The following is a 14572-nucleotide window of genomic DNA, read 5'->3' on the forward strand; positions in this document are numbered from 1 at the left end:
CATGCTGAAAAAAGCCTTTTCCACTTTGTAACCGGTCAGAAACAAGGAGACACGGACAGACCGAGATGTTACGGTCATAAACAGTTCACGAGGACATTAACTCGGCCGGTAGCAGCAAAGACCCATCAGCTGACTTGCGTCGGACAGAAAACTCACGACTCTAAACCCCCTGTCGTGACTTTCAGCCGCTTGGGTCACCCGAACACGCGCATCAGCCCCGTAGGCAAGCGTTTCCTTTGCGAACAGTGTGACAAGAGCTTCGCTCGGCTAGGCACCCTGAACAGACACCAGCGCATACACACCGGGGAGAGACCTTTCCGATGTACGCTGTGCGACAAGAGCTTCAATCAGTTGGACCACCTGAAGATTCACCGGCGTCGCCACACCGGAGAAAAGCCCTTCCGCTGCGAGACGTGCGACAGGAGCTTCAGTCAGAGGGTGGTTCTCAAGAGACACCAGCGCATCCACACGGGAGAGAGGCCCTTCCGATGTACGCAGTGCGACACGACTTTCAGCCGCTTAGCGTCGCTCAGGAGACACCAACGGGTCCACGCGGGTGAAAGACCTGCCATATGAATGTAGAATGTAGCCCACGGTCCAACCGGTATTGGCAGCAAAAGTGGCCAAGCACTTAGTGGTGTGTTCTACGGGTGCAGTACTTAGTTTGGACAGTTTTTGGTTTAGACTAGTCATTGGTTAGACCAGTCATTAGTCCTACAACTAGAACCTATCTCAAACCCTCACCCTAAACCTAACCTCCCACGGGGCAGCACACCTAAACCTAACCTTCACCCATGTCTAACCAATGACTAGTCTAAACTAAGTATGCACCCCGTGTTCTACCGTGTTTTTTACTGGATAGTATTATTAATAATCTTTATTGTCCCGAAGGATGTTCGTCTTCACAGTTCTGTTCAAACAAACCACCCACATCAACAACACATACTGTACTGTAACACCAAGACAATAACACAAACATGAGGTCCCCACTGTATACAGAACCATCCTTTCCGCGGGGAAGTTTCTTTAATGCTGCGATGGCTGAACTGAAACGGACCCTTTTTACACGTCAAGGTTCTGAGGTTAGAAAAAAGTCATAGAGGAGAGTTGTATTAGTGAAGAGAGACGTCAAATGGGGAGATATACGCGCAGCAAAGGTCGTCATTTGACAGATGACGGTCTCCCAAGATGGAGTAAGTAAGTCACCCTTTGCCGAGCCATGAGACCCCATTATCCATTTGCTGACCGCGGCCTTCTTGCCATCGGAGTTTGGAAGCACTCGTTTTCAGTAAAGCAACGTCCTGCTGCCTCCTGCATGCAAATTCAAAACAGGTGTTATGCAGGGCGGTTTTATGAAACAAACAGTTTGAGGATAGAAAGAGGATAATTCAAGCTTTTCGTACAGCTGCAACGTTGTCGAGTTTGACGTTGTGCAATACAATCATGAATGGACGTTGGGATCAATGGGATGTTGCACCTTGTTAGCAGTAGCACCTTGCCATTAACTTATATGGTAAAATGGCCGCGGTCTGCATATGGTCCATAGGGCAGGAGCCATGAGGCCCCATAGGGCAGGCAGGAGCCATGGGGCCGCTGAGCCACTGAGCCGGCCGGATCGAATGAGATGATGTATGATGATAAGAACGCCCCTCACGTCACACGGGTGAGATTATTAGCTTTTGTACGTCACTTGGTTAGTTAGTTAGTTGTATTGTTTCTTTGCTTTTCCATTTATGGCTCCTTTCTGTCTTCTATGAATTATTTTCCGCTTCCGTTTCTTAATGTGAAGATTTTCCCACGTTCGGTTACAGTTGTATTGTCTCTTTCCTTTGGCCGTCCTGGCTTGTTTCTTGTATGAAACAAAAATGATTACAATATATATTTATATCATAACTGCCCTAAACAAACGTATTTCACATACGTTTGCGTGCGTGATTGATATTTCAAACGCGGCTCGATGTGTTGTGGTGATCAAAGGTACCTTGGGTTTTTGTTTCTCATGTAAACGTGTGGTTTATTTGTGTAGCCTCCTATAGGTTTGTAATTGTTTTAGTATCTGTTAGTTGTAAATCAGCCAATAGGAAGAAGTCATACAGCATGGCGAGTCAGCATTGTAGTTCTGGTGCAAATGACAAGAATGTAATTGTTAGCCGTATACATGATGCCTGTAAATTACAGTAATGTCACAAAACCACAACTAACACATTGACTTCTATTCCTAATGCATGCATACTATGCTTGACTTACTTGACTTTAGTCTATACATTATAGTAAGCCTACCATTTGATGCTGTTATTTTATCTATAGGCTATGGCACCCCCAGTGTAAAATCCTCAGTGTTAATTTAACTCTATAGCCTAATGGTACACCAAATAAAGGATTACATTCATGTCGCTTCTATGCCACTAAAATGTGGAACACCCTGCCAACAGCCAGTTAGAAATGCAGAATCATTATTTGGATTTTCGCTACACAAAGAGGCTGGTCTGTATTTCATGCAAGCACAGGAAGTCAAAACGGCATTATATGGACTAGAGCTAGTAGGGTTCTATAAAAGAGTCTGCTTTAGACAGATATTAATCAGGATGTCTTGATGATTCTATTAATTGAGGTGATAGAGAAAGTAAACCATTCTAACAATGACTTGAGAGTCATTCACCCGGTTACCATGTTACTTGTCCTTGACTTTACTGACATCTACAGGTGGCATTTGAGTATTACACAATACCGGTTGTTTTCTCTGCTTAGTTTTTCACTACTTCAAAATGTTAAAAAAGAAAAAGAAAAAAACGAACAAAAAAACAAATAAATAAACATCACAATTCTTCAAATAAATGTGTTATTTACTCGCGACCCATACAAATGTTTTGGGGAAACAGTGACCTATCGTATAATAAAGAGACGTCAAATTGATTGAATTTAATCCTTTATTAACAACATTATTAGGCAGTACAGGTCAGAGGTCACGCTGAAAGGATGCATATCGGCCGATGGCGATTTTCCGATCCGATATTTTTATAGAACATTTTTAATATCATGATATGGATATACGTAGTATTTATTGATACTAGGGATGTCCCGATCATGTTTTTTCACACCAGATCCGATTCTGATCGTTTGAAAATGATGCGATCGGCCCCGTTTCTCCATCGAATCCGGACAACCGTTCAAGATTCAATAATTTATTTGCCATGTCAACAAGTTGATAGGAATTTGTCTTGGTTCATACTCAACATATACAGACAACCATAGATACACAAACAAGAAGGACAATACAATACAAAAACCAGCAGCATAGGCAATTACATTCAGTTTTTTTAAGTGCTATATGCATAGGCTATATCTATGAGTTCAGATGTCTAATGGCTATGGGGTAAGTGCTATCCCTGAAGCGACATGTTGAGCTCTGGATACTTCTATATCTCCTGCCTGATGGGAGGAGATTGAAGAGGTGATGTGCAGGATGGGAGTTGTCTGCAATGATTTTATTTGCCTTCCTAATTATTCTGGTGGAATAGAGTGAGGAAAGTCAAACCAGACAAGCATGGAGAAGGTTAGAACACTTTCAATAGTGGCCCTGCAGAAGTGAGTCATGGCTGCTTGGCTGACTTTAAACTTCTTAAGCTGCCGCAAGAAATAGAGACGCTGGTGTGATTGACCTATTATGAGACTGGTGTTAAGATCCCATGATAAGGATTCATGAATGGTGGTCCTACATTAGAAGACAACCGTCCTACATTAGAAGACAACCGTCCTACATTAGAATACATACGAGACAAGATCTTGTCTCGTATGTATTCTAATGTAGGACGGTTGTCCTCTATTGTCGAAAATAGAGGACAACCATCCTACATTAGAATACATACGACCATCATACAATATATTAACACAAGTGTACATCTGTCATGCATGTGCACACGCGCGCACACACACACACACACACACAGCTCTGAGCGTCATGTAATGGTGATGTGAAACAAACGGTGCCAACACAAACATGAAACGCCATTAACAATAAAGAGTAAATGACACATTATGACGTAAACTTTCCCTTCATTGTCAATGGCGTTTACAAAACAAACATTAAACCTGTAGTGTGTATAGGAGGGGCTGGCGCCCCTCAAAAACAAATCACATAAAATATCAGCATTAGACAAAAGAAAATCACACCCGTGTGAAGTGAGGGGCGCTCTAATCATCACACATCATCTCATTCCGGCCAATCATAATTTGCGTCCTCACCTTCGCCATCAATGTTTGTGTTTGGACACACCCTCAAAGAAAAATAATCACATACAATATCAGCATTAGACAAAAATAAAACAATAATCACACTTGTGTGAAGTGAGCGGTGCCAATTATCATGCTGATGATGTATAGATGCAGTGGTGTAAACTATCCGAGTGCATTTACTTATACTGTACTTAAGTACAATTTTGAGGTATTTGCACTTTACTTGAGCAGGTAAAATTGTCTGTACTTTTAATTCTACTCCACTACATCTCAGAGGAAAATATCATACTTCTTACTCCACTACTATTTTGATAACCTTAGTTACTTTGTAGATTTTGATTATTATTACAAAACATACATTCACCACTTCAGCCCTGGACACATTTTGGCCATTTGAAAACAGCAGATCTACAAGCTCACGTGCGTCACGGGGGAAAAAAAGTATACATTTGAAAACGTGTGGAATGGGACATTCTGAATAATGAGTACTTTTACTTTTGGTACTTGAAGTACATTTTTGAAGCCAATACGGTTGTACTTTTACTCCATATTGACATTTATTTAGTAGCAGAGTATAGTTCTACATTGCAGTATTGGTACTTTTACTTATTAAGTAAAAAATGTCGGTACCTTTTTTTCCCACCAGTCATAAGGAATCGACACACAACAAAGACACGCGTTGGAGCGTCGAGCACTGCTCAAACAAACCATTGTGATCACATGATGATCAGAGGAGCAGAGTTTATACCATCCTCATTCAAAGCGGGACTGAAGAATGGATATAGTTTCTCAGTGAAGGTGCAGCCAGTGAAAGAGTAGAGGTGAACTCTGGCCTCCACATCATGGAAGGAGACCAGACCCCCCTCATAGTCCACAAACACTCCCACTGTCTGGACCTCCTCTCTTACAGGGAGGGGGACAGGAGGGTCAGCACGAGCCACGTACTCATTTCCATTCCTCAGCCATATATTCCAGTAACCATTGCTGGGCTTATATGGGGGTATGGTGTCTGCTTCGTTCCTGTCGATGGACTCTCTGGCCACTCCTAGAGTCCACTCAGTCTTCCTTTTAACCTGAACCTCAAAGTAAAATCTTCCTGAGGAGAAGCTTTGTTTTCCTAAGACACAGGCACGGACACAGAATCTCTCTGCATTGCTTGTAAAATAATAATTCCATACGTTTTTCGTGAGATTCCATATGCCTTCGGTGCCAAAACTCACTTGTTTTCCATCGTCAGACAGGATGAGTGCATGCTGTGCTGTATCAGGATCCAGAACCACATTCACTGCATAGCTTCTCCTCAATTCTGCTTCCTCCAGTTCTATAATACGACCCTTTAATTCAAATCAATGATATTATAGATTAAACTTGTGATAATGAGTGATTCTCAACGTTGTGCATTTCAAGGACCCCCAGTTGGATATAAATTAGACCACATGGACCCCAGTTGATGTCATTTATTGAAATCTCTGTGTCCCCAATCTACACTGTAAAATGCTCAGTGTTAATTAACCCCTAGGCTACTGAACCCGGAAATTACGGAATTAATCGAAAAATATAAACATGCCATATACGGAGGAAACGGAATGTATTGACTGTCAGTTATTTGGGCTTCAAAGGAGCAAAAATTAGCATTTCTTCGCTAATATCGCTAATGTTGGATGTAATCTACCAAAAAACTGCCGAAATCCGCGTGATCGTGCGCCATCGCGCACGCGCGCCGTCTCTATGTGCGTCGCTGTGAAAAATGTGATATTTTGCGATGTTTTGGGGTTGATTTGAGGTTAATTTGACTTAGTTATAAAAAATATAGCATATAGCTTAGCATCCCGAGAGTCACTCTAGTGAGGGGGTCAAGATACTGCCGGATGTTGATGATCGTTGAACCGGAAGTGACTCCCCTAGATTCCTCTATTTTTGTCAAAATCAGCATAATGGTGCATTCTCGCCATCTGGTGGCAATACCGGAGAAGACACTAGGGTTGTCATTGTCATGTAAACGAACTATTCAAACCATCAGATCTTTCTATTATTGTTAAAATGATGAATTAAAAATAAGCCAATTTGTTACCCAAACAAAAAAATTGGGATTGGTACTCTCAGTGTACAAATGGAACCAAATGAACCTGTAAGGGTCCATTTGGTTCCATGTGTTACACTCTCAGAGTTACAGACCTGTATGTAAGGGTCAAATTGTTACCCTGGTGGTCCTCAGACACAACATTGGGAACCAGTGAAAGAAATCATAATTTACTGTAATTGTCTTATGTAAAATGTAAATACCGGCTTATTTAAATATCTCTGCAGATCCATGATGGAGCGTTTCAGGTCCTCCTGCAGGTCCATGCGGAGCTTCTTCTCTTGCTCCAGAGAACCCTTCAAATGAACAACAATACATTTCATCATTCAGTATTAACATGACAGTTCAAGACATCTTTTGAACACCTCCAGAACTTTTAAAACTGTCCCGGACAGCCCCCCATATGGACATGTCCGGGGAAAAGGGAACGTATGGTCAGCCTAACTTATATCAAATTAAAATACCTGGTCAGATTGCTGCTTGTCTCTCTGCAGATCCATGATGGATTCCTGGGAGCGTTTCAGGTCCTCCTCCAGCTTCCTGTTGTCTCTCTCAGCTCTCTCCAGGTCCAGATGGAGGTCATCTCTCTGCTTCTCCACGTTGCAACGAGCAGCATGCTCAGCGTCCAGCTCTTCCTGCACTTCTTTAATACGAGCCTGGAATTCAAATCAATCGATGAACATTATAGGTTAACTCTTACTTTTGTGACGGTTCCCTATACTGTGCATACCTCAATATGTAGGCCTAGTTCACTAAGCTTTTGGTGCACTTTGGATTACGAGGTTATGTTGTTTGCTTTGCATTTCTATTGATGGTTCTGTTTGGTTCCTATAGGACTTGTGAATATGGTCGTCAGGATAATTGGTGAGAACCTGGGCCTTTAAAAAGCCTGCTCCCCAGTCCTTTGGCAGATCTTGGTTTTGCACCTCTCCTACATGCACTTCTTCCAACATTTTACTAATACATCCAAGTTGCACACACAACACATTCCACTCATGAATACACACACTACACTACTCACCTTACTGATTTACACACTACATTTTTTGTTGCTATGGTCCTTAACCCCCTAGGCCACTTTTAATGAATGATTTTAAGGAGAAAATAAATACCTGCTTCTCTTTGATTGTCTTCTGTAGATGAACAGAAGATTGTGCATCTTCAATCTTATTCAGAAGAAAGGTTATTTCCTCCACATTCCTGTGGACCACAATACATCATAACGTTATTCTACAGCAGAACACTAGCCTGGCACCAGCCCTGAATAGCGATTCAGGGCTGGTGCCAGGCTGGTGCCACGGCCATTAAAAAGAAAATCACACACGTGTGAACTGAGTGGTGCAATTCCCCCCCCCCCCCCCCCCCCCCCTCTCTCTCTCTCTCTCTCTCTCATTAGAGACACAGCACTACCCCTCTCTCTGTTTCTGGCGCCCCCTACTGGTATAAATAAGTAACATACTCGTGCTCATTGACGTACACAAACGGGTACACTCATTCACGTACACAAACAGGTACACGGACATTGCTGGTTGTAGGAGTGGTTGCACCACTCAAAAAAAGGTTTTCTGGTGATTCAGGTCTGGTGACTCCGTCTATTCGTATACTCCCAGACAGTTGAGAAGATGCAAGATGCAGCTAAGAGCAGGGTTTTTTAGACAGCTGGTGGATGGAAAATGAAGCTTGAATGAAGTTAAATTTTCCGTCCACCAGCGGGTTAAAAACCAGTAAGTGACTCATGCCCTTAGCTGCATCTTGCATTTTCGTGACGCGACTGTCTGGATGCAGGTTGAGGCAGTGTCAAGGTCCATTTAAACGGGTGCTCGTTCCGTGCACACGCCCGCGGCTCACCAGACCTGGATTCTGTTTAGCTTCTTTTTTTTTTACGCTTGCGTTGTCGCGTTCCTCTTGAGCAGAGCTGTCGTTGATCCAGGTGACAACGTCTGCATTCTTTTCGCTGCCCGTTTGAAAGCACCTTTAAGCGTTATTCATAATCTTATAGATTTTTGGTGGTGAGGTGACCACCGAACTACAACATGACGTCACAAGCCACGGTGAAGAGCAAACCACCGCCATCGCCCGAGCCCTTAAATATCTCTATCGCTTAACGTTATTTCAGCTCCGGTGGTCAACTCACCACCGAAAATCCAGACTATGAATGAGCCTTTAGTCTGCATCGAAAATCTGAAAATCTGATTGGCCATCAGCGTGGCCTCAGCTCGATGACGTCAAACAACACACATGGCTGCCCCCCACTGCGGTAACGTGCGACCGTAACGATCAGGATATTAAATCTCCCTATGATAAATATAGTTAATTTTTTACAGAAACAACGTTTTTGAAACATCATCGTCCAACATAATCCCCGACTGTGTTTGTTGACATGCTAGCTAGCTCTCGCTGACTGTGTTAGAAACCGGGTTAGCCACGTGATTGACAACGACGTCACTTGCGTTGCTACTATTTTGATTGGTTGGTGTGAACCAATCGCCGAAGACTGTTGCTTTGGCAACGCCCGTCCCGGAAACGGCTGCCGTGGGACGGGATTTCAGTCTGAATATTTGAACTTTTAACTAAATGAAAGTGTCAGGCTAATATAATGCAGTATGTTAGAGACATTCTACGGGTAGGTTATTCTACATCTCATTTCATGCTGTGGTCCACATTACTTCTTGATCTCCTCCTCCTGCTCTGTGATCTTGTGGTCAGATTGCTGCTTGTCTCTCTTCAGATCCAAGATGGATTGCTGGGAGCGTTTCAGGTCCTCCTGCAGGTCCATGCGGAGCTTCTTCTCTTGCTCCAGAGAACCCTCCAAACACACATACATTTGTACATCGTTATTCATTACAACCATAAACACGGGGGATCAAAACATCATTTTCTATGTCCAGCTTTTAGTGTTTGTGCACAAACTTTGTCCTACACAAACATTAAGAAAAGATGTTGTAAACTGCCTCACCACATCCTTTTGCTGGTGGTCTCTGTAGAGGAATCGCACACGCGCAGGCACGCACGCACACGCAGATGCACACACACGCACACGCGCACACACACAGAAGCTATTATTTGATAGAAACTCAACTTTGATGAGACACTGATACAGTAGGATCATACATTGCATTTTTGTGTTTTTGACATTTCTGTAAATAGATAAGCCTTTGTACCTGTACTATCTAGACATGCAATATTAGTATTACACATAATTAGGTCTGGATCACTGACAGAACACCATGGATGAGACACGCAAGCACACAAACTTTACCATACATGGACAGTTAAAGGCATCTCAGAGGCCAACACACAATCATACTGACCTACGATTTGTCACACACGTTACCGCAGTGAACTTTGTTCTCCGCATTTGACCCATCTCTTGGAGCAGTGAGCCGCAGCCAAGGAGCTGCAGCTGTGCTGCGCTCGGGAATAATTTGATTATTTGATTACTAGATTTAACCCCCCAATCCAACCCTTTGATGTTGAGTGCCAAACAGGGGGGCATTGGGTCCCATTTTTACAGTCTTTGGTATGACCCGGCCGGGGATCGAACCCCCGACCTCCCAGTTTCAGGGTGGACACTCTAACCACAAGGCCACTGTCTGGTCACTGTCTGTGCATAGTGCATTATACACACTCATGGTAATTCCCCCTATAAGTAGTATGGTTGAACAGATAGACTGTAAGGGACTCAGAGATGAAGTGAGGGACTCGGACTGGAGATGGACTTGCAACATGAACTGGCGGACTGGCAGCGGACTTAGATAGTCTGTCCCTCGCACCGGACACACCATGTCAGCCAGATTGACATGTAACCTTTTCTAAGAAACCATGTTTACTGAAGAGTAGGGATGGAGCTCGTTACGTTTTTAGTGATAACGAGCAGCTTATTGACCAGGCTTATCGAGCCCACTATCGAGCATTTTCTATTATTTTGTGGAAAAATGGGAGACTACATATTCTGAACAGAACCACTGTATTTTACTAGGGCCTTCAAATACAGACGGAAGGCAATTGACCTTTTTACTTTTGGAAAATAATATTGAAGAATCTGTTAACTAAAAATATATACAGTCACTTTAAAAGTGTAATTTTGGCAGGTATCAATACACTTTTAGACCGACATGTTTGTGCCAGCGTGGACGATAACATTTATTTATTGATCGCCTCTTGTCTTGATTGTTTACACATGACGTCATGGGCCGCTATGCTCCATAACAGGCTTGATAAGCCCAAAGATTATTGATAACGGGTACTCGATAAGCCCAAAGCTTATTGATACCGGGTACTGGATAAGCCCAAAGCTTATAGATAACGGGTAATCGATAAGCCCAAAGCTTATTGATACCGGGTAATCGATAAGCCCAAAGCTTATAGATAATGGGTACTCGATAAGCCCAAAGCTTATTGATACCGGGTACTCGATAAGCCCAAAGCTTATTGATAACGGGTACTTGATAACCCCAATGCATATTGATACCGGTTACTCGATAAGCCCAAAGCTTACTCGATAAGCCCAAAGCTTATAGTTATAGATAACGGGACTCGATAAGTCCAAAGCTTATTGATGACGGGTACTGGATAAACCCAAAGATTATTGATACCGGGTACTCAGGTTTCAATCCCTACTGAAGAGACTTTACGACCCGAGTCTCCCCGTTTCTCTTTATTACATCCAGTAGTTTTTTTATTTTGTCCTACTTTTGTATTATTATTCTAGCACAGTTCTGTGGAACAAGTCCTACCACCATTCTGCTGCTTGTACTTAAATACAAATAAAACCTTCTTGATTCTTCATTCTGTAAATGTTTGACACTCTAACCTGTGCTCAGTAGAGTGGTGTCCATCCTTTAAGCTAAGAGGAGGATCCATGGACCAGTCACTCTTCACGGAGTTAGAGCTGCATGGTACAGGAGAGGAAACATATTTAGTTTATTAGGACTAGAACCACTTACATATAACAGACCAGCATCAGTCTTTCCCTGTGTGAAGTGCGGAAGAAAGCCGTCGCACGGTAGGCCTATATATGTCACTGTCGCATCCCTTGAGGTTTTCAATATGATTCATTCAGTTTCGTTATGTATTTAGTGTAGCACCCCAACAGCCTGGCTAACTGGGGTGTGTTTGAGTTCGTAATAATGGACCCAGACAACGTTTTAAACCAAAAGGGAAAAAGCACTTTAATTGTTTTTTGTCTTTTTTAGTTTTTAATCTATAAAGAATCCCTTCTTTTAAATGTGAAAGTGTTTTTTTTTTTAAAGCAACAAAAATCGTAAACAAAATAAATAAAGAAAAGACAGATCTTATAAAATACTAGACAAGGCTTATTGACCTTCTAAAATAATACAATACACAATACTCAAAATATTACAACTACTATCAAATATAGCTGGTATACTTATGTGAACTCTTTGATAACACAAAATGAAATACTGTCTAACCCAATTCCTTTCAATTGTTTTCAAAAACCTAAACTGTTCCCTATCTCTCTCCCTGACTATGAAACCCAAAAGTAGTTGTAAAGTTACCTTTAAACCATAACACTGAACCTTAGATTGAATGGGACGTTACGTGTAAAACAGACTGTGGGCCAACACACACACGCACGCATTCACACACACACACACACACACACACACACACTACGTTGCAGGCCTGTGCGTCGTCACTCCCGCGATGCGATGATTCCGGTCCCGCAGCAGCTCCAAACAGACACAGTTCAACTGACTGTAGACTCAGTCAGTACTGGCAATGACACACGTTTCAAACAGCAACACAAGCTGGGCTCCCGGTACGGAACAGTCCTCTCCAAGCCGACGTCTCGACAATCGCGACTGATGTTGTTCTCCGTCCAGTAGACTCCACGCTCATAATAACAAACGCTGAACTCTCTCGTCCACAACGTTTGCGCACCGTAAACGTCTCTTACACTACATGCACATGATGTCCAACAGGAGTTTGTCAGAAAACGTCGGTAACAAACTATTTAAATGTTTTGTACAGTTCTTAAATCTTTCTCTCTCCAAAACCGTCTCTCCTCGTTCCTTCTCCTTGCCTTTTTTAGCAGCGTCTAGTGAACAGATCTAATTAACAGATTTAAGACTTCCGGTGGACGATCTCTTCAAAATAAGAGTATCCTCTAGAGTGTGGAAAAAAAGTTTAATTTGCACATTAAAACTACAAATTAAGCATTTAAATGATGCTATATGATGCTATAAGACACACATTCTGTGTAAAAATAAGTAATTAAATAATAATAATAATAATAAAGTTATCTAAATGGATAAATGCTATTCACTGGAGTGCATGGACTTTATAAAGTGGACACTGGACAAAAGACGGCTCCACGAGGCAACTATCTGGACATACCCACGCGTTCGGGGAGATGTCCTCTACCACACCCCACTCTCCGCTAAGCGGGAGAGGTGTAAAATTCACACCAGCAGAGCTTCTACTGGGGTCAATGCTCAAAACAGTACCGTTTCCGGACCCAGAATGGACACTGGACAAAAGACGGCCCCGCGAGGCAACTATCTGGACATACCCACACGTTCGGGGAGATGTCCTCTACCACACCCCACTCTCCGCTAAGCGGGAGAGGTGTAAAATGCACAGCAGCAGAGCTTATACTGGGGTCAATGCTCAAAACAGTACCGTTTCCGGACCCAGAATGGACACTGGACAAAGAGGCCTCCGCGAGGCAACTATCTGGACATACCCACGCGTTCGGGGAGATGTCCTCTACCACACCCCACTCTCCGCTAAGCGGGAGAGGTGTAAAATTCACAGCAGCAGAGCTTCTAATGGGGTCAATGCTCAAAAATGTACCCTTTTTCGGACCCAGAATGGACACTGGACAAAGAGGCCTCCGCGAGGCAACTATCTGGACATACCCACGTGTTCAGCCCCAACCATCGCTGCACTGCACCAGAGGCTGAGATGGAAGAAGAAGTCGAAGAAGCCGCTCTCTGAAAAGCTAAGTACTGCTGGGTTGATGGATTTGGTTCAGGGCTGCCATGCCATAGTCTCAGGAGAAGTGATGCAGGAGAGAGAGAGTGGAAGAGGCAGAGAGAGACAGGTGGAGAGATTCAGAGACAGGCAGGTGGAAGAGAGGAAGTTTGGAACAGGCAGAGAGAGACAGGGGGAGAGATTCAGAGACAGGCAGGTGGAAGAGAGGAAGTTTGGAACAGGCAGAGAGAGACAGGGGGAGAGATTCAGAGACAGGCAGGTGGAAGAGAGGAAGTTTGGAACAGGCAGAGAGAGACAGGGGGAGAGATTCAGAGACAGGCAGGTGGAAGAGAGGAAGTTTGGAACAGGCAGAGGGAGACAGGGGGAGAGATTCAGAGACAGGCAGGGAGAGGCAAAACAGTTGGAGTTGGGGTTAGTGGTATAGCCCCATATAAATGATGTGGTGGCAGCAAAGTAGTGGATTATCTTCACATTGCTACAGCAATACATGCAGTGCAAAAACAACATAACGAATTAAATAGCAGCTTCTGGAAAGACGTTGCAGAAAAACTTGGTTGGCCAATTGACATCTCCCCGAACGCGTGGGTATGTCCAGATAGTTGCTTCGCGGAGCCGTCTTTTGTCCAGTGTCCATTCTGGGTCCGGCAACGGTACTGTTTTGAGCATTGACCCCAGTAGAAGCTCTGCTGCTGTGAATTTTACACCTCTCCCGCTTAGCGGAGAGTGGGGTGTGGTAGAGGACATCTCCCCGAACGCGTGGGTATGTCCAGATAGTTGCCTCGCGGAGCCGTCTTTTGTCCAGTGTCCATTCTGGGTCCGGAAACGGTACTGTTTTGAGCATTGACCCCAGTAGAAGCTCTGCTGCTGTGAATTTTACACCTCTCCCGCTTAGCGGAGAGTGGGGTGTGGTAGAGGACATCTCCCCGAACGCGTGGGTATGTCCAGATAGTTGCCTCGCGGAGCCGTCTTTTGTCCAGTGTCCACTTTATAAAGTCCATACACTCCAGTGAATAGCATTTATCCATTTAGATAACTTTTTTATGTTATTTAATTACTTATTTTTACACAGAAACATAATGTGTGTCTTTACAATAACTGTAATGTAATAATAATACTAATAATGTAATGTAAAAAAATAATAATTAACGAATTAAATAACCTTTTTTTATTCTGAAGGCAACCGGATGTCTTAAATCTGCTAGCTCTCAGACAGGAAGTTCTAAATTTGCTCATTGGACAGAGCCAAAACTTTTCTCCTTTCCACTTCCTTCCTCCTTCCTCTCTCTCGCCTCCTCCTCC

The 14572-nt window shown here is 43.3% G+C and overlaps 1 protein-coding gene across 2 annotated transcripts; it reads right to left on the bottom strand.

Annotated features, from left to right (window-relative positions):
• Positions 1 to 3871: 3871 nt before the first annotated feature.
• On the bottom strand, positions 3872 to 12372 carry LOC308314120 (zinc finger protein RFP-like). 2 transcript variants are annotated; one of them, XM_080761532.1, is made up of 8 exons: positions 11833 to 12372; positions 11127 to 11204; positions 9270 to 9291; positions 8980 to 9119; positions 7426 to 7513; positions 6778 to 6969; positions 6517 to 6609; positions 3872 to 5567 (listed from the first exon to the last, which is right to left on the bottom strand). In XM_080761532.1, exons 2-8 carry the CDS (start codon positions 11174 to 11176, stop codon positions 4950 to 4952), a joined length of 1203 nt encoding a protein of 400 aa, XP_080617658.1. In that variant the 5' UTR covers positions 11177 to 11204; positions 11833 to 12372; the 3' UTR covers positions 3872 to 4949. The 2 variants fall into 2 exon arrangements, with proteins under 2 accessions (XP_080617658.1, XP_080617657.1); XM_080761531.1 differs by lacking the exons at positions 11127 to 11204; positions 11833 to 12372 and having other exon boundaries at positions 9270 to 9903.
• Positions 12373 to 14572: the final 2200 nt, after the last annotated feature.

This window comes from Protomyctophum bolini, assembly GCF_963924005.1.
Source record: "Protomyctophum bolini genome assembly, chromosome: 4".
Classification (NCBI taxonomy): Eukaryota; Metazoa; Chordata; class Actinopteri; order Myctophiformes; family Myctophidae; genus Protomyctophum; species Protomyctophum bolini.